Source organism: Dipodomys ordii, unplaced genomic scaffold (genome assembly GCF_000151885.1).
Source record: "Dipodomys ordii isolate 6190 unplaced genomic scaffold, Dord_2.0 Scaffold5, whole genome shotgun sequence".
Taxonomy (NCBI): domain Eukaryota; kingdom Metazoa; phylum Chordata; class Mammalia; order Rodentia; family Heteromyidae; genus Dipodomys; species Dipodomys ordii.
Genome location: NW_012267221.1, coordinates 12,972,829 through 12,999,855, shown reverse-complemented (window position 1 = coordinate 12,999,855; position 27,027 = coordinate 12,972,829). Strand labels below are relative to the sequence as shown.

The 27,027-nt window shown below is 34.4% G+C and overlaps 1 protein-coding gene across 3 annotated transcripts in view; it reads right to left on the bottom strand.

Moving 5' to 3' along the window:
• Positions 1-651: 651 nt before the first annotated feature.
• The window catches only part of Tank (TRAF family member-associated NFKB activator), an 87,757-nt gene continuing 61,381 nt past the window's right edge, over positions 652-27,027 (bottom strand). For all 3 annotated transcript variants that reach the window (XM_013029769.1, XM_013029788.1, XM_013029779.1), the window contains exons 5-8: positions 10,495-10,571; positions 9,661-9,776; positions 4,592-5,172; positions 652-1,388 (exon numbers count right to left, since the gene is read on the bottom strand). In XM_013029769.1, the coding sequence (XP_012885223.1) occupies positions 1,212-1,388; positions 4,592-5,172; positions 9,661-9,776; positions 10,495-10,571 (951 nt within the window). In that variant the 3' untranslated portion in view covers positions 652-1,211. The remainder of the gene's footprint in view (positions 1,389-4,591; positions 5,173-9,660; positions 9,777-10,494; positions 10,572-27,027) is intronic.

The window sequence follows — 27,027 nt, the reverse complement described above, 5'->3', positions numbered from 1 at the left end:
GTGAGGAAGATGTCAGTGTGATGTGCTTGGCACCTTGAGAAGTGGAGGCACCGATCTCATTCTTCCACAAGTCAAGGCTCTTCGCTGCGGCACAAGGGTCTGCTAGATCTCCCCCATGCTAAACCCACCAATTCAAAATACTTGCTTCAGGAAAGCTGAAATTTCTGTTTGAGAGCTACAAATCAATGTTTACTTCATAAAATGAAAGCCATGCCTCAAACATTTTTAACCATCAGGAGAAAAGACAAAAACCCCAAAGGCAAGAGCCATAAGGAAGAAAAGCAAAAAGGAAGTCCCATTTTCAACAATTCTGTGGCATTGTGAATTTAGTGGCACTGTGAATTTGGTATCCTCTCAAGTGTCTTCCAGAGACCATCAATCAGGCTGCTAAGAATGAATAACAAATTTCACAACAGGAATGTGAATATTCCTAATCTAAATTAATAAATATGGATGGCCCTTACAAGGTTTTATAGTTGCTCCTATTATATTTAGTTTGCAATTAGATTTCGGTGTGATTTGCTAACTGTAGTAAGTGCCATTAGACTTGGTCATCCAGTGGATGAAAAAGACAAGTTTTATAAACTTCTCCCAAATGTGATTTACCTGTTCACTCAGGAACAAAGAATATTTAATGATCATAACACAAAATAAGTCTTTTAATGTTTAATTCATTTCATTGTGTAGCATGCACATTATTAAAACATACCTAGATTAAAAAAGTGTTAAATATCACTCGGCAACACATCTTCAATGGATGTTTATGTTGCTGCTATTTCCTATAAATTACAGATTTATTTTAAAAGAACATTACCTGTAGCATAAATAATCTACATTTTAAAATGAAGACCTTTAAATGAAATCTTATGAACATTTGATAACATCAAATTCAATAGATCTCATGAGAAATCCAAGCAATAGGTTTAGGTAGTTGAAACAACCATAAATTACAATTATATAATTCTTTAAAATACAAACATAATTTTGAAATATGGTAATACTGTAAACATGAAAAAAAGAATAATAGTTTTGTACAAAATGATCTTTAACAGTAAATTACAAAATAAGTTTAGAAAAAAATTACAATAGCACTGGCACTAGATCTTTCCATAAATCATTTTAAATTTAGTTTTACAGTCAAGTTTTTTTTTAATAGTATTGCAAACTTAAAATCATCACATAGAACTTGCTATATCTGTTATCAATGTGACTTAACTCTTCCCATTAAAGTGTGAATTAAGATGCCGGAGGAAATCCCCTCTGGATGTAATGGATGGTGGGAAAACTGCTTGACAGAATTCACATACTCGAGGTATATGGAATTCTGAGAATGAGTCACTTAGTACCTCTAAGTCACTGTCTTGGTTAGAAAAGGGCTTCCAAAGGGGCTGCAGAAAAACAAAAACATCTACTGTTACTTGCATTTAAAATTAACTTGCATTGAATTTCAAATCAAAATAGTTGAAAGTTATACATGCCCTGATATACATGAAATCCCAAATATGTAAACACATTACTTTTCCATAGTTATTAGCAAGGGGGCATGATTCAATTCATCATCTTTTTTTAAAATAATAGGCACATTATTTTACTGAAATCACTTTCATTGAAATCGCTTGTAACTAAGTTTACAAATTTACAGCTAAACTAAAGCTTCAGCACCAGCTATTTTTAATAAACAATTATCTCATCAGAAATACTCAATATTCAATAGTCAATGTTTTAGACATTAAAATAAATCTTATCTTTTCTATTTTAAAAACCTTAAACTATTGGGCTTTTATTGATACATATTACACTAGATATGTGTTCATGCATCTTAAAAGCAGTTTTAAATTTTACTACCATTTAATAACAAATACAAATAAACACATCTAAAAAGAAATCTTTTAAACTAAACAAATTCTATTGTTCAGTCTTTTTTTTAAACTCTAATATTTAGTTATTCGACAAAAGCTAACATCAGATTTTATTCTTCCCACTTGTTCCATTCTGCTTGTCGTGTAATACAACAGTTTGCCTTACTTTCTTATGGCTAAGTGAAACCTTAGTCAATAGCTGCCCAGTTAAAGTACTAGGGAAAAACCTTATTTGAATAGAACTACTTCCATTATAGCCACCAGCACACACACCTTTTAAAAGGAGAAAATACAATGTTTACTTTGGTTGGCAGGTACTTAATAAATGGTGTTGACTGGGAAATATTTCTCGGAACTGCATAGATCAAAAACTAAAATTTTTCTTAATCTGGTACAGGTAAATTATCCTGATATAGGGTAAATTCTGGTACTTTGAGGAGAAGCCAATTTAAAGAGACTCCTTCCTTTATGCTCCTATTACTAATACGGTTTTAATGAAACATGCCTAGTCCTGCAGCTGACAATTCTCATCCTCTATTTTAGTTTTCCAATTAGTAATAAAAACATATATGAAACATTTGAGTTTCTGGACATTAATGTCTTCTTATAAATATTTTACAGGACATATGTGTTCAACTGGTTTATGTAAAAAATCTGTCTAGATAGCAAAATGCACTTAAATATCAAGATAAGAGCTTATAATACAGATTCAGGTCTTTTCATGGGAAAAGAAATCTTACCATAAAAAATCATAATATTTAAAACAATGTAAAATTTTGGGCCTCAAGCCTTTTTATTTCTGTTTAGAAAAATCTTCCATGATGAAAGCAAAGCAAGTATAAATGTGAGTATATAAACAAAAAGTAGATTAGTTAAGTAAATTTAAATAAATACTACTTTCAGTTTAAACAAAAAGTGCAAACTACTCTAATGGAAAATTAATATGGCCACAGATAGAAGATTATTACTTTAAAGGTAATTTTTATTAAGTCCTACACAAAATAGCAAGAAATTAATTTAGAAGCAATTTAGCTTCTAAATGCGATAAGCATTTAGAAGGCAATTTACCTTTAAAGTTCTCTTTCAGGAATCGATCTATCTATTTAGATTTGACCTCTTCATAAAAGGTAGTGGGGGGCTAGGGTGGGGTGGGGAGACATTGCTGACTCAGCAAAAGTAAAAAAAAAGATAAAAGCGCATAGAACAAAAATATGCCAATACATTGCTAAGAAAACCAGGTGTACAAACAAAATAGGTGTTTAACAGTAATGATTAACATAAAGTAAAAACTTGAAATATGCAACCAAAATTTCATTTCTCGTACTATGAACCCTCATAATTTTTATATGCTTTATATGAGCTTTATGAATACTAATAAAATGGAAGACGTTTAGGGGAAAAATCTATTTGGGAAATATTTTTGCAACCCTAAACTGTAACATGACCTTTAAATCAAACTAATTTATTTGGCTTTTCTGCCAAAATATCAATTATCTAACCTTATGCCCCATGTCTTATGACAGCTCAACACCAATTCTCTTGCATTTTTTTAAGCTGAATACTTTTCTATCAAGTTGTAATCACATACCAGCTGTTTCCCTTGCTGCAGTATAGAAAGCAAATGTACAATGCAGGGTGCCATCTACTGAAACATGAATGCACAGACTAACTAGTAAAAGAACAAGGAAGAGATAATGGAAAGTAGGCTTTGGAACTTACATAGTACACAGATTTGTAGGATTCTATTTGCAATAAAGGAAATTATTTGTTTCATTTAGTAGCAACTATAACTCCTATTACAATATGAAATAAAGTAGAACATAAGTGAGTTTATAACGAAAGCTGTTAGCCATCCTTGTTTTACCTACAAACTGTACTAATGCTTAGCTACTACCTTCTTTGCAGGCTGGTTAAAAAAAAAAGTCTATAACCTATAGTAGTACTTAAGACCAAAGGAGGTTAATCAAGCTTTTCTTAAAAAGTAATTCTCTCAAAAACAATCAAACAAATGTTTGCAAATTACATAGATAGCCACACCAATTTTTATTCTGTTTAACAACTATATATTTCACTTGCCTTCAGGCATTAAACTTTTTTTTTTTAACAAAAAGAATTACTTTGTGACACAACCTTAGTCTGAAAGAGAGAAAGGATAAGTAATGCTCAAACCTCAGAGAGATTATATTTTGTTAAAAAATACATCAGGCTGAATGTTCAGCACCAGATTAGCAATCAAAACCAAAATGAAATGATACTGATCCTCATAATATATAACTAAATATCTGATAGTTGAGAGGTAATTTACTCTGATAAGTAGAATATCTGATGTAACTGCTTACTTATGAAAAAATTTTGCATTCTTAAGAGTATACTTCTTAGTCAAAATTTGTTTTACATTATATAATTTATGAAATTTAATAAATCCTTTTATAACACTGATGCTGGAAAAACAAGGCTTTGAGTGAGGTACTAAGAAAATTACACTGTGAGATATGGGTAAGGCTTACATACATTTAAAATCTGTTACAAACTTTTTAATAGAGCTTTCTCCTATTCATCTTTTTAAAATCTACATCCTTTAAAAAAATAGATTCTGCATGTTTAACTGTTAACTTTGGCTAGGCAGTCATTTCTAAAGGATATTCCATACCCTAAGAGAGATTTATATCTGTGCAGTATGGCAAAATGTGTGTTCACACATAATAAAGTATTTGTTAATGCAAATCAGTTACCTGCTGTGGTCCTCGGATAGCTTTTCCTGGGGAATCCAGTGAGGGAAAAGGTGCATCAATTGGGTCCTGAAGTGGGAATGTATTTACATACAATGCATTATGGTCTCCAGATGGCAAACACAAAGCTCCATCCACAATTGTCCGGATATCAGTATTTGCAAGATTTGAGCGTTTTGTTTTGTCAGTTGTCTTAAGGTTTTGTATAGCTGTAGCTATGGGAGCGAGTCCCTGAATTTCAAATGAAGTTTCTTCTCTTTTAACAAAGTTTCCTGGGTTGTCTCTGAGCTCCACATTAAATTTGTCCTGGCATAGAGTCTCAGATATGGCAGGACCAAGGATGCTGGGTCTCCCTGGAGTGCTATGTAAGAAAGTAGAGTCACTGTCCATAGGTGGAAACTTGACATTGAATTTCGAAAGTGATTCAAAAGAAATATCTTCCTCATCTCGGCCAGGTCCTCTTGCTGTGACAGATGTGATACACACTGCGCCCCTATTTATATCATCTTTAGCCTGAGGCTTGAACAGCACTTCTTGTTTATCTGGTCTATCTGTACACTGTATAGGCACAGAGCACTGTGTTTCTGCAAGAAAAAACACAAAATAAAAATAGTTACATTCAAATTATTCTTAAAAAGCTGCTCAATCAGCTCTGGAGGGGTAATATTTTTCTACTGGGTTTCACAGAAACTGAAGACAATGAATTTTTGTATTTGCTACTATCTTACATAGCAATATAAGCCATCTCCAGCAGCAAACTGGGAACACAGCTTATTAGTCACAACTTAGTCACAACTGCTTTTGTCTTTCCCTAGGTCTTCTACTATAAACTTTTTTTTTTTTGCCTATTGTTCATAGTTATATAGTACTACACTTAAAATAAAAACTTGCTTGTGATGTGACATTTCTGTCAGTAACAGAAGCTGCAAAAATAAGGCTGATTAGACAAATTGTTAAAAGAGAAACATCATATATAATAAAATCATATATGTATGTACTGCCAATGTATACATATATACATACACACACATATAACTCTGATTTATTATTTATGATGTGAATTCGGTGGTTTATCTCCCCTCCCCATAAGTGTATCACTAGGTTTAGCCATTATCTAAAAATCCTGTATGAGGGAATAGTGATAAAGTTGGGAAGAAAGAAGATAGTGGAGCAAAGAAGGTTAAAACATTAGGATGCATGTTAAGAAACCTCTGCATATGAATACATGATTTTCGCGTAAGTAAAGGCTTGTATAGATGGCAGGTTCCAGGACCTCTATAGTTCATTAACTTAGGCAACAAATTCAGCTCTTGGGGACATAGTAAAAACCAGAAAGTAACTAAGAACTTGTGAGGATTAGAGCTACAAGGTCTATGGATATATTAATTTTTATTACTATTCTCATTTTGGATTTGCTCTAACAAGCTGATGTTTCCTGAACCCATAGCTACTTTGAAACAGCAAATTAGAAGGGGGATTTGAGTTGTTAAAGGCAGATATGAAATCAGTAAAAGCTGAAAACATGTAAGAGGTTAAAAAAATGCAGCACTATAGTCTAATGTAGGGCTAACAAGAGTTGTATTTCTCAACATAAAAGCAAAACCAAAATAACCCTCCCCATGACAAAAACTCTGTCCATACTGATCTTGAGATACAGAAAAAGCTAAATTATGTTCTACAATGTCACCATAAAGGTAGTAATGTTGGTAAGATATTTTAAATCAATGAATAGAAAAATATTTTAAAATATTTAAAAAAGATTGTCAGCAATGAAGAAGATGTATATTCCCACACAGAAACTTTACCAATGATGTAGGTTCAAGTAGACAAGACAAATAATGTTGCAATGTTGGTGTCTCTGTTAATAGGAACCTAACCAATGACAGCACTTTTATAGTCTTTTTTCTTTGTAGTTTTGATACTTCTCTATCTTTTGCCATAGCACAATCTAATATAAGATGTCTTCTGTTCAGGTATGTGGCTCAATGCCAGTAACTTCTTAGTTCATCCTGTTATCTATCAACTGGCCCTCCACCCATCCTCTGTCTCTGTCTCTGTCCCCCTCTCTCTTTGAATCTCTGTCTCTGCCTCTGTCTCTCTCCATATTATTCAGCCCAGTATGAACTTGAATTCTTTGTCCTCCTGCTTCAGTTGTGCTGGAATTACAGGTATGTACCACCATTCTCAGCTCTTTGCCTTTACTTGTCCTTCCTATCTTGGCTTACACATTACTTTCTCTGGATGACTTTCACATAGTGCCCCAAAGACTAAGCATTCTTTTATTTCCAAGTTTACTTCTCTCTGTCATTCAAGTAAGTTTCTTTTATGTTCAAAATGATGTTCTGTTCCTCATTTATCCATGTATTCTGCCCAGTGCCTGACTCATAGGTTTCCTTAATAAATTAATTCTGAATGAAAGTATATTTTTTTCTTCAAAGTCAAGATAACTTATATTTACTAGATAATCTGTCTGTGATTAGGGATGGTACAGTAATTGAAACCAAGCTCAATTGTTTATCTGGATTTCATTGACCTTTGAAGTACTTAAAATCCGGTAATTGAAGTAGCCATTGTTCCCAATGGAAGACTTGAGGGTGGCAAGAAATTCTAAGAAATGTTAATTAAATTCTGTAACAATGGGGAAGGAGGAAAGACTTAACAAATGATCTTTAAGAGAACAGGGAATCTGCTGCTGCTTTGGAAATGACTATTAATAATAGTACTTCCATGTGCCAATACAATTGCTACATGAGTTTTAATTCATCTAAAACTTAGACTAATTTCAATGTTGGCACTATTACTGTCCCAAATTTATGTGTGAAGAAATTGGGCTATGGAGAGGTTAAATCCAAGGCTACATAGCTACTGAGTGGTGGATCTGGCACTAGAACCCAGGCAGCCTAACTCTAGAATCTGTGCTCAGAACCATCGTGCTAAATTGAACATGTTGGTTTCTATATATAGAGAGAGGAGTCCTCAGACAGAATTGTGCTTAGAATTACTTTCCTAACAGTTGACCTATCCTTCTTGCAAAGAAAACACAGAGACACCAAACAGCTGTAAGAGAGAAGGTATTTTCTTTTAGCAGAGCTAGCTGATATACAACCTCAATTATATTAAAATAATTTGAGTTAATCTGCCTGTGTGGTAAGAGTAATATCTATTAAAAGAAGATTTAAACCTAAGATTCCTATAGCAATTGAAATCTAAGCTTAGAAACTTAAAATGCAAACACAGTACATGAAAATACTTGTTATTCTGACACCACACTGAGAAACAATCAGGTGAGTAAATAGCTTTTCTATTTTGTCTGCTTCAAGAATACTTATTTTTGTAAGGAAAACAAGTAAAATGAGAAGCATTCTTAGATTCCCAAATTTTATGTATAGGCTGTCTATTTAGACTACTTCTTAGCCTAATTATTATGAATAATGACAAAGGAAGAAGACCTGATGGTTATTTCTAACCTCTAGTCCTATATTCTCCTCTCGTAACAGCCAAGGAAATAGCACCCTCCTTTTGAACATAATAGTACTTTTCCCCTGAAGATTTTGCTTATTAACCATACATTTCTGTCTTATCCTTTTTCAAGGCTATTGTCATATATAATAAAGCCATAAAAGGACAATATAACACATATTATATAAATCTCATTTAAAGTAGTTTCTTTGTGTTTTATTCAAAGTAGCATACATACTTAGAAACCTTGCTTACATATATTTTCCCAAAATATATAATTTTTTTCTTTTCTCTTTTTGATCTACTATTGTGAAAGCATACTATTTGATTTTTTTTTTGTTTGTTTGGAACAAGAAAAACTTTACTGGAGTCTGTAGCATAGCAGATCTAAAACATTTCAAGAATTTTATTTATCATTTTTGATGCAGTATCAGAATACTGTTAGGAATCAGTTTAACTAGGACAGAAACAAGTTAAATATTCAGTGTTATAGTTGACAGATACATAGTCAACTTTAGACCTGTGCAATTTAAAAGTGGTCAATGTATTAAGCCATTGATAATGGGGTATGTTCTCTGGGGTAACAGAATAATATCACTATTAGAATATTTTGATAAGATGTTGATGCTTTAAAAAATATGCTTATGAAGTCTAGGTCTACATATCTGTAGCTAGCATATTTTGTATAAAAATATTTCTTTCAGACATAAAGAGCATCTATAGTCTGCACAAAAAGTCAATGAAAATGGCAAAAATTAACATGGAGAAATTAAGAGCTCTTCTTTGAAGAAGTAATGGAATTGAAATGAGAAAAATTATGTCCATCTACAAAGATTACTTTGTTTCTCCCTCATCACAACCTACAACTTTTTGGATAAATATGTTACGAGTTGCAAAAGACACCTTATATGATAAGAGGATTTTTAAGTAGCTAAGACTTAAGAACTGTAAAAGTGATCTTTAATTAAAGCGCTAGTCAGAACTGCTGTAGAACCTCTCAGAGAGAAAACTGCAAATCACCTCACTTAGAAATTGTCTAAGTATATCTCAAATCAAAAGAGAAATGGAGAATTTATCATTTTTAAATGACCAGTGTATTTTCATTTTGTTTACAGGAGATTGTTTGGCTGACAAGACACAGTCCCTGGTATTTTGCTGTTAATGTTTACTGAAGCGACACTAGGAAGTCAGTGTGAAATTTTAGGGGAAGGTGAACGTTTAAAAAAAAAGTATCACACAGTTTATGCCAAACAGACATCCCTCAGTTGTATTTTATACTAAATTTGTATTTGTTCCTCCAACAGAAGTGGTACTCAGGAAATATGCATGCCACATTTTTTTTTGAACCAAATTATCAGAAAATAGTGCTCAATGAAATTTTAGACAGAAGTTAAACATGAACATGATGCAATGTATCTACTTAGCTCTTGTAGGTGCTTCTAGGTCACTTACTAATGTACAAGTGGATGTTTAATACAGCCCCAAATAACAACTGAGAATAGTGAGAAAGATGTAGATTCTTACATTAACATTTAGAAAATGTTTTCATACTGCAAACAAAGTCAATTTCAACCAATAACATTAAAATTACTGTAAACAAAATCAAGTCTTACCAGTTGCAGTGTCTGGTATATCAAGTTTGCTTAAGTGATCTTTTTGTGCTTTTGCTAGCATGCATATTCTCTGAAATTCTTCTTTCAGATCCCAGAAAGACTTCTCTATATTGTCCCTAAAAACAAGTATTTAAAATGTAATTCTATACTTTTAAACAATTTTGATTATAGTTTATGTTTCAGCATTTTTGTACCCCTAATTATTGAAAAGTTGAAGTTTAAATATTAATTTGAAATTTAATGGTCCCCCAAACAAGTTTAATATTTGAAGACCTAGGCATGAAATGTTGAAAGTTCTCATACATAAATATAGTACGGATTAGTACATCTATTTATCTACACATCACACTGGTGTAGGCTGCCATTTCTCAAAAACTCCAGTGCACTGATTTTGTTAAATGCTGATAAACATCATAAACAGAATATTAAATACTCCTCACTTTAGCAAGGACATGAAGACTTAACCATGTAAAACAATACAGCTATAATACACTGTCTATTGTAATAGTAGGGACTTAGAGACAGCTTTTAGATTCGGCTCTGCTACAAACTATATGACTTATTTAGGTCATTTTTACATTAAAGCGCTTAGAGTTGGAGGCAACAGTGCTTGATCAGAAATGTACTCATTATCTTGCCCATGTAATTGTAACCCCTCTGTACGGTATTTTCACAATTAAAAAAAATGGCAAAAAAAAGAGCTCAGAGTCATTCTGTTCCAGTTCTACAAAAGTCAGATAAAAAATTTTAAGTTGTTAAAAACTTATATAAAATTTAAAATATTATATATTTCAATATTTATAAATTTTGAGGTGGGAAAAAAGGACATAGTACCTTTCATGGAATAATGGAGAGCCAAGACTCTTTAATGAAGTCTCTTTTTTAGAAGAAGGAAGTTCTTGTCCTCTTACCTTAAACAAACAGAAAAATGCTTATACTTACATTGTTTCTAAACTCAAGGCTTGGTTAACAGAAAAAAAATTCAAAATTTATTTTCTCTGCTGAAAAAATTACTCAATTTACACACATACATGCCCACAATATAAAATAATTTTTGTTTAAATGAAAGTAGAAAGTATTAAGTATTTTTTGGAAAAATTTAGTAGCTGTAATTAAAGGAATTCCGCACTCTCAATTTTGGATCAAAACTGATAACTCAAATAATCATAATCATAGGGAAAATCAGTGTATTTATGTCTTTTGCTATTCATTAATAATGGCCTATATGGTACATTTAAATCAATGTCTTCTATTATAGATTCTTTTTTGGGGTAACTGAGCTCTAAAAGAGGAAGAAAGCAAGCAAATTATAATTCCTTATTATTTAACAAGCATTTCCCCCCCTTGCTGATCCTGTAGCTTGAACTCAGGGCCTGGGTGCTGTCCTTAAGCTTTTCTGCTGAAAATTAGTGCTCTATCACTTAAGCCATAACTCCATTTTTGGTGTGTGTGTGTGGGGAGGGTTAGATGGAGATGAGTCTCACAGACTTTGGTGTATGTTTGTGTGTGTGGGGGGATTGGTTAGATGGAGATGTGTCTCACAGACTTTCCTGCCCAGGCTGGCTTGGAACTGTGATACTGAAATCTCAGCTTCCTGAGTAGCTAGGATTACAGGCGTGAACCACTGGTACCTGCTTTAACAAGCATTTTAAAGATTTATAAAGATAATGCAATTAGATATTTAGGCTGCTACAACACAAGTTCTTGCCTTTCACTCCCACCTTGTGGCTTACACTGGTATTACACGTAACATTTAAAAATCAGTATTAAAGAATATGTAATGATTTGTTCTACAGTTCAGATTAAAAAAATCTTTAATCATATACATAAAACTTTGTGTATTTTCACAAACTAAAAAATGACAAAGTCTGGATCTGAAGGAGTCCTAATATCATATAAATAATAAATCAACCCAAACCATAAAAATCATACATGGAAATCCAATCCAGAAGACATTTGTTTTTAGTGACTTTTACATGTTATTTCAATTAAGGTCACTGATATCTATTAGCACAATGAAGTTTTTATTTAATTGTTCCCAATCTCTCTTTAACTTTTCCTTCAAATTTTTTTAAACATTTTTAGCTTTCTTGTTCTTTAAACAAATTCTTGATTTCAGTTTGTTTTGCTCAAAATTAATATATTATTTAAATTTAGTTTGTTGCTCAAATTTACTTTTTCTAAATAAATACTATTAGCATATCGAGTATTATTTTTGTAGCACCTTAGAATTAGTAAAATAAAATTCTGGCAATTCAAACTATTTGTGATTTTATATATTATACTGTTGGGAGTGTGGCAAATTAAAGATTTTTTTTAATGCATGCTGTTTATCTGAAAAACATTTAGGCCATGTCTTCTGCATTAAACTTGCTTTACTGAGCTTAATAAAGCAATCACATTAGAAAACGTTTTCACATTCACAGTTTGTTTTTAAACGTGGTAGACAAGGTTTTTCTTTGGTGTTATGTGCAATTAGACACTCAATGGATTTCAGCGTAGAAGAGGAAGAAAGGTAGCATTTTAAAGTCAGCCAACCATTTTAGGGCACTAAAGCAAAACTTTTAAGAATATTTTATTTTAAATCAGGGTATCAGTGGTTCACACCTATAACTAGCTACTCAGGAGGCTGAGATTCAGAGGATCATGCTCAGCAGTAAGAGTGGTAAAGTGAGGAAGCAAGCTAAGCAAGCTAAGGTCCTGAATTAAATAAAATCCTAGTACCACAAAACAAAAAAGTATTATATTAAATGTGTATAAATAAAAATTAAAGAGGTTTAATAAAGAATAAAAACATTTGGAGATGCCAAGCACTAGTGGCTCACACCTGTAATCCTAGCTACTATTCAGAAGGCTGAGATTTGAGGATTGTGGTTCAAAGCCAGCCAGGAAAGTCCATGAGACTCTTATTTCCACTGAAGCACAGAAAAAGCTGGAAATGGTGCCACCATGGCTCAAGTGGTAGAGAACTAGTCTTGAGCAAAAGGAACTCAGGGACAATGCCCAGGCCCAGAGTTCAAGTCTCAAAACTGGCAAAAGACAAACAAACAAAAACCAAAACCTTCAGGGTTGAGGATTTAGCCCAGTGGAAGATCACTTGCCTGGCCAGTGCAAGGCCTTTAGTTTGGTCCTCAGCTCTGCAAATGTACATAAATAACTACATTTGATAGTTTAAATAAATTGGAATAAGTGATTTATTATATGGAATGACTTCCTTTTACTAAAGCCTCAATATATTGTTTTATTAGGAGCTAGAAAACAAAGACGTGCTCTATAATTTTAGTCTAAAACTGAAGACATTACAGGAAGTAATAAAGATAGTACACTAGTTTCCAAAGTCCTGACTGTGACCTAAGTTAGGATGTTTACTTCTGAGGTTAAATGAACCATTAAAACTAATGGAGATGAGAAAAATCAAAAAACAAGGCAAGAAAATAATGGTTTTTGTTTGCCTTTATAAGTAAATGGTATCAAATTCTCTGTGGTACTTGGATTTGATAAACTAATGTGGCTGAATTTGTTGGGAAAAGATTTCTTAGGTGTAGTTGCAGCAGGCTAAAGGAAGACTTACTGATTAAGAAATATCTGTTAAATGAGATGTAGAAGACACTATGTTGAAAATGAATTTTACAACTTTGGAGGGGGGGGAGTTAGGGAGATGGGGAGGAAAGGGACGGTAGGAAAAAAGCAAAGGAGGAGGTAACAATACTCTATAGGAAATGTACTCATTACCTTACTCATGTAACTGTAACCCCCCTGTACAGTATTTTTTACAATAAAAATATATATGGAAAAAAAGGAAATGTCTGTTAAGTGTCTAAAGATATAATCAGCTTCTTTGAGGATAAAGAATACAGTTCTTACTATGATTTTTTTGTTCTATCATTAAAGAATTATTGATTATATCAAGCAATATACTGCACCTTCTATTATTTATACCAAATAGATTCGTTATGATATTTCAAATGAAAACTTTTTTTTAAAGCCCAGGCTAGACTCAAGCTCTTCCTCCCTCAACCTCCTCAATGCTAGTGTGTAATGCTAGTGTGTAATGCCACCTCTGGTCCTCAACTGAGTATGTTTGGGGTCTCAGCATTCAGCAAATTTACAAACACTTTAAACAAGTTACTGGGGGAAAAAACTTAAGCAGTTTTCTGGCAAACATTTTGAAGTAGAATTTGTTTAGAATGGGTACAGCACATTAATGTTATTTTTCCATCGTACTGGTCTCAGCTTTCTGAAAACAGTAATTTATTTTTAAAGGATTTAGGATTAAGATAACCTTGGGCAGATACTTTCCTTTCAATGTGTCCCCCCCTTCCCTCCCCGGTCCCCTGTCTATCCACAAGGTCTACATAGCCCAGCCTGACTGGAATTCTAGATTCTCCTATTACAGTTCCCAAGTGCTAGGACTGTCAGGCATGAACAACAGAACCTCAATTTTAATGAGGTGTTACACAGGTTGTTGAGTATCCAGAGAATAAGTAAACATTAGGAAAGATAAGACATACATTTTTATTTCTATTCTTTATTAGCCAAGTGGAGAAGATAAAATGATTTTAATTGCAAACAAGAAGACAAAGGAATTTGGACACTAGGAAATTTGGAAGCATTAATTTAACAAATAAGTTTCTTTTTGAGATACTAAAACTTAAAATATTTAACATTTCCAGTACTATTTGGAAATGTGGAACTTAGTGGAATGAATACTAAAATAAGACTTTTATGTGCCATATATACTTTTTTTTAATTTAATTTAATTTCATTTGTGAACATACTGTACAGAGGGGTTACAATTGCATGGGCAGGATAATGCGTACATTTCTTACCAAGCATTGCAGCCTCCTCCTTTGTTTACCCTTCCCATCCCTACCATATATACTTTTAACATGATGCTAGATAAGTCCTTCAACTAAATCTATTAAGATAAACCCAGGTTAAACAGTTGGAAAATATTATGAAATGTTTCCTTAAGTTTCCTTTTGTATCAATTGGGAGAATATGTATTTAGTATATATGAATTAATTAGATGGGTATTATATAAAATATGTATATTTAGGCCCACTTGAACACACAATAATATTTAAAAAGGAGAAAAAAAGAAAAAAGAACTACTATTTCATTAATTCAAAACCAGATTACCTTTCATATAAAGATAATGAGATATGGCTGTGTTATATCACTTGTCTAGCAGGCACTTTCTTGAGTTCAATCACTAGCATCACAAAGAGAAAAAACGAAAATAGTATTTTTGAGTTGCCTTTCAGGTTGTTAGATAGCAACCTCTAAATAAAGAAATTAAAGCAGGAAACGTGTCATTAAATTAGAACCTCCTATCATGGACACAAGTGTTGCAAACGAAAAGCTCCCAGATCTCAGGAGGTAAGGCGGAAGGGTCCTGTGTTTCAGATCAGCCTAGGCTATATATCAAGATGCTCTCTCAAATGAATAAAACTGACAAATGGATCAAAAAAATGTGATGTGCGCGTGCATGCACACACACACACACACACACACACACACACACAGAATTTTATTCACTCATCCAGAAGAAATACTTCATCATTTGCAGGGAAATGAAAAAACTTGGAAAAATATTGTATGAAGTATTCCAGGTTTAGAGAAACAAAGAACACATGTTTTTAGACATAAAATCTAACGCATACACGGCTATACACATATATACAAAGTCAAACTGACCAAAGGATGTGTCCTCTTTGAACAATTTACAGGCAGTTCAACAAAATGAATACCAGGAAGCTTTGCTGATGAGGATTTGTGGGGACAAATAGAAAAGGTTTGGATAAACAAAAACAGGAATAGTGGGCAACTATAGCCATAATACTAACATGCATACCTGAAAATTAAGAAACTTGAGGAGACAGGTGGGGATGGGATAGAGGGATGTGGAATGGTGATCTTGACCAGGATGCACTGTACACGTTAGACAGAAACCCCTCTGTACGACTATTTGAAACAAAGAGAATAACGAGGAAATAAAATTCCAAAATTTCTGAAAAAAGAAAAAAGGAAAGCAAAAAAGTGTATGTTCTCTAATTCTTGTCTTTGTTATAGTTGATACTAAATGTTAGGTTACTCTTTTTTTCTATTATAAACAAAATACAGAAAAGCAATGAAAAAATTTTCATTTAAAATCTTTCTTAATTATAAACAATCAAAATCAGTAAAATTAAATCACTTTATAAACTTTTAAAGATTGTCTCATTAATACAATGTATTAATTTCCTAAACTTTAATTACCTAAGCTATCATTTTTATTTTTGCTTTTGCATTGCCCAGGATGGAAGCTAGGGCCTTATACATGTTGGGCAAGCAGTTTATCACTGAGCTACATTCCCTATCTCTAAAACACTTATTGTAAAAAAAAGGTTAAGTGTTTGTGTTGGTCCTGGAGCTTTAACTCAGAGTCTGGGTACTATCCCTGATTCTTTTAGCTCAAAGCTAGCAGTGCTCTACCATTTGAGCCACAGCTACCCTTCTGGCTTTTTGGTGGTTAATTGAAGAAAAGTGTCTCACAGAGTTTCCTGCCCAGGCTGGCTTCAAACTTAGGCTCCTGAGTAACTAGTATTACAGGCCTGAGTCACTGCCACCTGGCAAGATAGTTTTTAATGACACATATTTGAATTAGGTCATTAACCTATCACTTTATCCCAGCGTGTGCATCAGGGATTCCCTGTAAACTGTGGCTGGGATCCTCATGCAAAAGGGATATGTTTTAAGGTGGTTTAAGAAACTGAGTGAGCCATATGCCAGTAGTTTAAAAATGGAAAAGAGGACCATGCTCTAAGTTTGAACAATGTAAAGTAAGAAATAAGGCAAGATAAGATGGGATGGACTGATAAACTGGGAACAATTATAAATATAAGCTTGAGGGGCTGGGAAGGTGGCTTAGTGGTAGAGTGCTTGCCTTGCATGCATGAGGCCCTGGGTTCGATTCCTCAGCACCACACAAGCAGAAAAAGCCAGGAGTGGCACTGTGGCTCAAGTGGTAGAGCACTAGCCTTGAGCTGAAGAAGTGAGGGACAGTGCCCAGGCCCAGAGTTCAGGCCCATGACCGACCAAAAAAAAAAAAAATATATATATATACATACAAATATATATGTATATATATGTGCTTGAATAAAATTCACTCAAGAAAAAAGAAAAAGCAAATAGTGGAAAAAAAGAATTTGAATTTACACTTTTAAAATATGAATTAAATGTTATAGGTCAAGCAGGCTGAGTATTTCCTTAGCAGAGTTAGATACCTTACATACGAGATACAGTGAAGTATTAGATTTGGATTAAATAAGGAGAAAGTGAAAGAACGGGACTTAAGAGAAAAAAATTACAAGAGATTTAGTAAGCATAGATATAAGAGCTCAGCAAATAAGTTTAAAGAAAAAGGTAGGAAGATCATGGAAATTATATTTGATCTATACAAATTTACAACCATGTGAAGTCTATGGTTTTTCCACCCTCATTAACATTCCTGAAAATCTAGCAAATCATGAGAAACAAAATCCTAAGAGCCTTGTCTGCTCTGCACGACAGTGTGCTAGGCAAACCCACTGCCAGTGCGGGAACAACTCCAGGGCAAAATGGGATGCATCCCAGAGTTCTGAAGGAAGTGGCAAGAAAATAAACAATATAAAAATAAAATTAAACACCCTAATTACTTCCAAGTACTTTACAGGGTTCCGGTTTAATGTAAATCTCCCAAAAATCTGTATCAATTTAATGTTACAATAAAACATATTCTTTGGAAAAATATAATTCTTTACCAGTACTACCTCAATTTTTATGATTTCAGTTCTACTGAAATTAACATGGAATAAGATTAGTATGTTTCTATTAGTTGTATTTTTAAAGTCTTTCACTTTATATTAGGTTCCTTCTTTCCTTTCTTTGGCAGCACTGGAACTTGAACTCATCACCTTACATTTGCTCAGTTTAGGAGCTCCCATGGTTCTCTGCCACTTGAACCATACTTCCACCCCTGCTTTTGCTGGTTATTTTGGAGATAGAATCAGTTGGGCTTTTCTGCCTGAGCTATGATATTTGAACCATGATATTCTGGATCTCAACCTCCTGAGTAACTAGGATTACAGGCATGAGCCACCACTATAAATGCACCACTGTGCATTTATTTTCTTCTTTCTTATTTTTGGGAATTTATTTTCTTAAGGGGTGGAAACATATCATCTGAGGATGTCTTTTCATGCAAAGTAAAAACTGTATAACATAAGCAGATAATTTAAAGTTTTTCATACTTCCTTTATTCCTTCCCTAAACACTGTTTAAATTCTATTTTTAAACCTTCTCTTTAACCACAAATTCAATCTTATACAAAGATGAACAGAATATATTTTCTTGAAAGTGGCTATTATTTAAGCAATTTACATGTATGACTTAATTATAATTTGACATGTCAAAATACTTGACTATGGATTTTAAAGTTTGTTTGAAACTTGGGCTTGCATTGGAGAGATCAAATAGCTTTCATAAAGTCCCACAAGTGGAACTGCTGTGATTGGAACACAAGCCTTTGTGCCCTAGACTTTCACAACTCATTCATAGTGTTTGGCTGCCTGAGAAGTTAAGGACTATATATTACAGTTCACCTGGGGAGGGAATGGAAAATGGTAGTATTCACTACACTAAGGGGAAGCCAATCTTAAGATCTGCCCTGTCACATAATAAAAAGTATACAGTATTTCTTACTGAAAAGAAGTTATAGGTCAAATGTTCCTTTGTCTTTGTGATTTGGGGATTAGGTCGGGGGGGCGGGGCTTTGGCATGGTCTTTCCATGTATGTATGTGATTTCAAGAATATAGGAATATAAATTAACATTAAAAATAACTTAAACAGATTCATTCAAGTTCCGCCAAACCAGTCACTTGCTGACATAAGGTAATTTAGCAGGAATTTTTTAGCCAAAATTTCATAATTTAGGTATTTCTCAACCTTGGTATAGAAGTTCAAAATTTGCCAGGGCATTTCAATGGAATGTCTTAGATTCTATCCTCACTCCAAACTCTCCTTGTGCCTCTCTAACTACCTGTTAACAGAGTACTGGACACAACCACAGCTAATAAAGTCCTTGTCTGATAATTTCAATGCCTAGATCATATAAGAGTTGCTGTTTTCTGTGACTAGGTCTCATTTTCTGTAATCTTCACACATTTAGTAATTTTGAACTGTATCTTGAACACTGTGAATATTGTTGTGGAGACCAAAATACGCAATATTCAGTCTCCAAGGTCCTTGGTTGTTTACCTATACGTTGTTGGAGACTTTTAACCGTTTTTTAAAATATATAAATATGTTTTTTATTGTAAAAATACTGTTACATGAGTAAGGTAATGAGTACATTTCCTATCGAGCATTGTTGCCTCCTCCTTTGTTTTTCCCCTATGATCCTTTCCTTCCCCACCTCCATAACTAATCCCCTGCCTCCCCCGCCAAAGTTGCAAAGTTCGTTTTCAACAGTGTCTTGTACATCTCATTGTTACAATGGTTCAACCTGTATTCCTATTTAAGCATTTTGTTTTTTCCCTTCCTATCCCCAAATTAGAGAAGTGTATATACAAGATGCAGGGCACCGACATCATATACAGTGAAAACAGGGATTATACCATGGGGGAGGAACGTACAAAGAAACAACAACAAAAAAATCACATGATACTTTATAGATATGTTAGAAACAATAGCAAGCAAGAAAATAAAACACTTGTGTCCCTATCTTGGGGTTCATTTTGCTTAGCATCATCTGGTCATATGTACAGAGCTTTTGACCAAAATAAGCAAAATTCAGTCTCCAAGGTCCTTGGTTGGAGGCTTTTAATCGTTTTTTTTTTTTAATATATATACTTTTTTATTGTAAAAATACTGTTACATGAGTAACAGTATTTGACCTTTTCTGCTTGTCCCAGACATACACTACTTATTGCAAATAAGGGAAACCATGGGACCTATGTTTCTTTGGACCAGGCTTACTTCACTTAATATAATTTTTTCCAAGTCTTTCCATTTCCTAAAAAATGAAGCACTTACTTCACTTAATATATTTTTTCCAAGTTTTCCCATTTCTTAATAAATGGGGCAATGTCATTCTTTCTGATGGAGGCATAGAATTCCATTGTATATATTTACCACATTTTCTTGATCCATTGATCTACTAAGGGGCATCTGGGTTGGTTTCATATCTTAACTATGGTAAATAATGCTGCAATAAACATAGTTGTGCTAGTAGCTTTAGTGTGGTCTTGTTTGTGATCATTTGGGTAAGTGCCCAAAAGTGGGATTGCTGGGTCATAGGGGAGCTCTATGTAGAGTCTTTTGAGGAACCTCCATACTGCTTTCCAAAGTTATAACCATTATTTGTAAAGGACTGTTTGTTAGGTACTAATTTCTCCTCAATGGTAGCTGAGTTTCTAAATTCTGTTTTTTATAATCCTCCATTCTAAGATTTCACTATGATCTAGTAGTATTTTGTAAAGCTCTCATTCTGCTTAATTTGGCCTCTCATTAGGCAGCATTTCATACCCACTGGCCAGCTCTACCTTGACATTTCTGTTAGACATTTCTTATGTTTTAGTATTTCCTAAGTCATAGTCATGTACATTCTCTTAGGCTCAGACCTAGGTATATTACTCACCTTTCACTACACACCTTAATTTAGTTATATTATTCATCATCATGCTAACCCTACTGAGTATGTCCTTTGGTCTGTCATCTAAGGTCATCTCCTTAAGTTTCCCAAGTTCGGGTCTATTTCTCTTAACAGTCATTTTCAAATCTCAATCTGTCTAATATATGTTCATTTGTTTTCTCTAATATAGACCAATGAAGTTTTAAAATACGCAGAATAACATAACCACAATTTTCTCAAATATATCTCACACATCATAACATTAAAAAATTAACATTGAGAAAATCTAAAGAAACAAATTAGGCTTTAATGAAGTGATGAAATTTTCAAAAACTGAAGGTCTCACTACTAACTTTACATTCTTCATGTCAAAGTGACACATAAAAAAGTATAAATTATTAGTCTGTTGCGCTGAAACCCATTTGTATACCTACTTAAAGATAATAAAAATAAATTTTAAAAAGAACAAAAAAGGGGCTGGGAAGTTGGCTCAGTGGTAGAGTGCTTGCCTTGCATGCCTGAGGCCCTGGGTTCAATTCCTCAGCACCACATAAGCAAAAAGAAAAAAGCCGGAAGTGGTGCTGTGGCTCAAGTGGTAGAGTGCTAGCCTTGAGCTGAAGAGCTGAGGGACAGCACCCAGGCCCAGAGTTCGGGCCCCACGACCGGACCCAAAAAAAAGTGTAAAAAAAAAGAACAAAAAAGGAGGAAAGGAAGTTTTGATGTAGTTCACATAAAGCTATCACATCATCAGGACAAGGTGAGAAGAGCTGGGGACAGGACAAAGAATTCTGGGGCTGAAGCATAGAGAGGATGGGATATCCAGTAAGTAGCAGAAAGAAAGAAAACAAGATCTATGGTAGTCATCCAGCAGGAACACTGTGCAAACTGTACTACCAAGGGATACAGACAAGGTAGTGGGTCCCTGCAATGTCATCAGGATAAAATGCAGAGGGAAATACAATTCCTAATGTTAAACAGAACAATTAGGGTTAGACATAACGATTTGCAACTATCAGATATAGAACTAGTTAGATGAAAAGCAAGTTGGAAGTAAAAAAAAATCATACTACACACAGATGGGATAGAAGAGAAAATAAACCAAAAAAATGCTTAGAATTATTTTGTTTCCAAAAGGGATTTACCAGGGAAGAGAAAACCAATATGAGTCAGTATGGAGTTTATGGGAACCTACTTGACAACAGTTTTATTAAGATTTTAAGATACAGATTTTAGAATAAAAGTAAATGGAAAGATGATTAACTAAGAAAGAAAAAAAATCAGGCAAAAAGCATTTATGACACAGCAAGTCTACTTAGCCAAATGACTGAGTTCAGAGTTCATCTTCATGTCAACAAGATGATAAATTAGATGAGCCTTTCCCTCCTCTAGGAATATCTTTGAAGAGATTCCAATGGCAATTAAAAAAGTCAAAACACAATATTTGGTAAAGTGTTTGGTAGAGATCCTGTTAAGCTCAGTGGCTTTTTTGACTGTTGTTGTATATTCTTTGTGTGCACACACACGTGCACATGCTTGAATGGGTGTTAGTAGATCTTGAACTCAAGGCTGGCACTCTACCACTTGAACCACACCTCTAGTACTGACATTTTGCTGGATAACTGGAGATAAGAATCTTGAGAGTTTGTCTGTTTAGACTGGCTTTGAACCCCAACACTTAGATCTCAGCCTTCTTAGTGGCTAGTATTAGAAGCATGAGTCACTAGTTTCTGGCTCCTGCAGACATTCTTTCTTTTTTGGTGCCAGTTCTGAAAGTTTAACTCAGGGCCTGGGTGGGCACTGTCCTGAGCTTTTAAAAAGCTCAAGGATAGCACTCTATCACTTGAGCCACAGCTCCACTTCCAGCTTTTTGGTGGCTAACTGGAGATGAATTTCAACAGATTTTCCTGTCCAGGCTGGCTTCAAACTCTGATCCTCAGACCTCAGCCTCCCGAGTGGCTAGGATTACAGGTGTGAGCCTCTCATGCGCAGCCTTATATTCTTTTTTTTTTTTTTTTAAATTCTAGTGTTTTCTTTTTATTTGGAGGGGGGGAAGAGAAGTACAGGGAGGGAGGGATGAGAACAGGTGACCTTTTGTTTGTTTCTTGGAAGTATTGTCAACTGATGAGGGCAGGCTCACCTGAAGGTACATCTTGGATTTATAACAGCGTCCAGGCCTGTTCTGTTCAATTTCACAAGAAAACTTTGTTCTCTTGACACCTGTGTGCCAGCGTTAAGTGGGTGGGCGTGGCTGTGTGAGGAAGGGTGGAGGCGACAGTGGGACTGCGTGTGGCTCAGTCTGTGGCTCATCCACTCGTCTGGAGATGGCTAGGCAATGTAGACAGGTGGGGCAGAGGGCGAGAGCAGACTCAAGCAGCCCTTTGAGAAGGGCAAGACTTAGGAGATGAAGAAAAGGCAACAAGCTAGAGGGGCGGAGGCCCAGGGGGAGGGGCTGAGAGCTAGAGAATGAAGGCCTTTCTGGGAGACTCTCCTGGCCAGAGGCCAACATGAATGAGGAACTGCACACCACACTGCAACCACCTGCGGGCAGACCTCAGGTGCTTCCTCCCTGACTGCATCACACAGCTCGGAGCTCAGCAGTCCTATATTTTTGTATTAAAAAAAAACGGCTACAGAGATGTCAGGTGTGTGGTAGCTCATTCCTGTAATTCTAACTACTTACAAAGCTGAGAGTGGGAGGGTAAGGTGTGAGGCCAGGAACTGTAGGTGTCCCAAGACCCCTTCATAGGATTCATAGTTGAGAGAGGAATATCTGCTATGGGCCCTCAATGTTCTTGTACAAGAATTCAAGCTCTGTTCTCTATTTGGACATTTCTCAGGGTTTTGCTTGAAGACCAAGAACTTGAAAGAAAACATACTACCTATTTCCCAAAGAACAGGCTTGATTGCTTGCTGTAGTGAAGGAGTTCCTAAGCCCAGTTTTCTTCTCCTTTTTGTAATCAACTGCATGTGCAAGCATCCATCTGGGTCTACCTGTTACCCCTCCCAGGTGGAAACAAGGTAAATATGATGTCTCTGCTTGCTGTGCTGTGACTAATATGTTTGTTTTCTCTGTTCTAGTCTGTTTTCTTCTAGCATCAACAAAACAATAACTGATAAATTACTAGTTTGTAAACAGGGTAAAATCCCATCCCAAGGCCAGCTTTTTCACTATACCATTAACACATGCCATTTGTCCTTTTTTATATTGGCATTTATGCTGATGATGCAAAAGTAATGGTGAGGCTGTTGGTGCCAGAGCATTGCTACTGCCAAGACACTCACCACTTTCACTACAATTACCTACTGCATATTAAGTTAAAAAAAATCCAGGACACTCTCACCTATAAGTGTCTTTAATAAAGGAGTACAAATATTTTTTTGATTTATGAACTCAATCTTTTTAATGCTCTTGTGTGACAAAATGGAAGTATAAACAAATCATTGCTGCTACAGTCTCAATAATTTTCTTGAAAAAAAGAACTTGTACAACTGTTTGAGTTGCAAGCTGAAATAGTCACTTTTTTTTTTTAATAGAATGCCATTTTCACTTGAAAGAGTAACTGACATGCAGACTATGGTTATTCAAACATTTTCTCAAAAGCAAATGAAGTTATCCTGTCACTTTAAGGAAAACAAGTGACAAGATTTGTTGTCAATGATAAAATTTGAGCTTTCAAGTGAAAATTAAAATTTTGGAAAACTTGTACCTGTCATAGTAAGCTTGACAGCTGCCCAATACTTAAAGACTTTTCTGATGAAATCAGTGATGTTAAATGTGGTTCTTAAATAGTCTATAATGAAATGAGTTGATACTTGGATGGTCTGTAATCTGTATAACTCTCAAAAACAGTTTGTCCAAAATGACCAACTCATGATGTTATAAAATCATACATAAGTAAAAGATAGGATATTTAAGACAGACCAATGGGTTTTCCTTCAGCAGAAAAATGTATTGATAGGGTTTCAGATGCCATACGATAACATTTAAGAAACTGCCACTTATCAAGTTTGGTGCAGTATCAAAGAAGAATATGCACAATTGCTAATAAGGCTTTCCTTTCTTATGAAATCTGTGAGACTGGAATTTGTCATTTGTTCAACAAAAAAATTCCCCCAAAGCCAAACACAGATTGAATGTTCATATAGGTCAAACAAAAACAAGCCAACAAACCACAACAGATTGAACGCAGACATATTTCATGCTACTGGAATAAACATCTTCCAAACAGATATTTAGAATGATAGATTATAATACTAAGAGAAAAGAGATTGCTTTGTGAGGGCTATTCCTTGCGTATGGATGTTGGAATTGCTTTTCATGCCTTTGTCAAGAGAAATCAAGACTGGATAGAATATATCAATTCTGTTTCATGGGCTTTAGCGGGGCGGAGGGGGGGGGAGAAAAGTGGGAGAAAAGGGGACAACATGGGGATAGAAAGGAAGAAAAGGAAGCCACGTAAGAGACATTCAAACTTGATTAGAAGTTAGGGAAGAAAATTTAAATATTATACCACTTCCCCCTTCCCTAAAAATTATTTACAATTGCCAAATGCTTGTGGCTTACGTCTGTGTGTAATCTTATTTACTTAGGAGGCTGAGATCTGAGGACTGTGATTCAAAGCCAGCCCTGGACAGAAAAGTCCATGAGACTTTTATCTCCAATTAACCTCCAAAAGAGCTGGAAGTGAGGCTGTTGCTCAAGTGGTAGAGCACTAGATTTGAGCAAAAAAGCTCAAGCCCAGGATTGGCAACAAAACAACAACAACAACAACTTACAAAATTCTAACAATACAAAAATCCTAAAATGATGTGCTAAGACACACAGACTCATGGCAAGAAAGGATGAATTAAAAATTCAGACTTGGAAACAAAATTCCTGTAAGAAAAATCTCAATATAAATATTAAAATGCTTTCAATATCAGTATATTTTTCTTAGAATTTATGATATATTTATTATGACACCTTTGGGTATAATCTGAATTTTAAATGAGTAAATCTGAAGAAGACAATTCTTTCCTTTTAATTATTCTACCAGTCTATAAACAAAAACTAGGCTCCAAAGAGTAGTAATATACAAGTGTTAGACATGAAACAAAACTAGGGAATATAGGACACTTGCTCTGACTGAGAAGGCAAGAATTCCCTAAGGTGGTACACATAGAAACAACGGTTTCTAGTTCTTGTTAGGCCCCAGGTTGGCATGTGCCATTGTATAGTATGTATAAGTACCATTCTGTCTAATAAAAGGTGAAAATAAAGCACTAAGTATTAAATAAATATGGGAATAATTATTTAAATAACAAACTTTAGTAGTCAAATTTATTTCAAGATTCACTATTAGTAAAAGTATTGCACATTGAAAACATGCACATAGTTTAAGACAATGTACATCAGATTTTTCCTACATAAATCACTTAGTAGTTAAATATCCTAAGACTGAATTCTTAAGTTTTGTTTAAATGATGAAAAACATAGTTGTCATGTCATGTATCTGCACACTGTATTCTCTAATAAAGTTTTTTTTAATGATGTATATTAAGTCAGGTGTCTGGAAAATATATAGCAATTTAAATATAATTTAGGAGACATGAGATGGACAATGTTTTAAGAGTGTTGTGAGGGCCCAGAACTTGGAAGGTTAACCCTAAGTGGGAGCTAAAGTAAAAGGCAAGAGTATGTGGCATACGTGCTACCAAAGACTTAAACTTGTTAAGTTTAGGATTTCATAATCTACAAAAGGCCAGATGGCAGAACAGGGCTCACGTCCAATGTCCATATTCAACACCACCTAAGGAATACATTATGTGCATACACTGCTCTTCCCTGAAGGACTCCCATAGAACAAAATAAGAAAAACAAAGAGTTCTCCTATAAAGCCATGATTATGTCAGGCCACTTTAGGAAACATGAACAACAAAGTAAAATTTTCAAAATAACATTTACCATAACCTATTTTTGTTTTGGTAGTACTAGGGATTGAATCCAGAACCTCATGCTTTCCCCTTTCTTCAGTTCTTTTTGCTTTTACTTTGTTTTCTCTGCTAGTGTCTACCGATTTTGCTCTGGCTAGCCTCAGACTTTGTCATCCTTACCTCTACCTCCACAGTTGCTAGGATTATAAGCATGTAAACACCATGACCAAGATAGAAAGTTTTAAGTTTACATATTCATACATAAATAACCAATTATGGTTATAGAAAAACTTGTCTGCTTCTCCCTACTTGAATTCAAATCTACCATCAGCTTAGTTTTTCTTTTCTTAATTTTTTTCTGTTCAGCTTTCTTTATGTAATCTGTATTTTCTACTTTTTTATCTACTTTTAAAATTGTTCATGTGAAGGTGATATAGAGAGGTTATTTCTTTTCGAACAATGTCACTCCTTCCCAGTTTTTCTCCCTTGTCCCCACCCACAAGTTGTATAGTTCATTTTCAACAGCATCTAGTATCACTGTTGTGTTTGTTCACCCTTTGGCCTATCACTTCTGTGCCCCCTCCAAAACAGATAAACAAATGAGACAAAAGGAAAAGAAGACAAAAACAGCAACAAAGAAATAAACTCTTTTGTTTTCTAGTTCTTGGAGTTCATTTCACTAAATATTATTTTACATGATCAGATGTAAATATTATTTTACATGATCAGTTCACCAGGAATTTTATTTTTAAATAAAAGTCCATCATATTTTATCTATACATAAAATTATCATTTTATT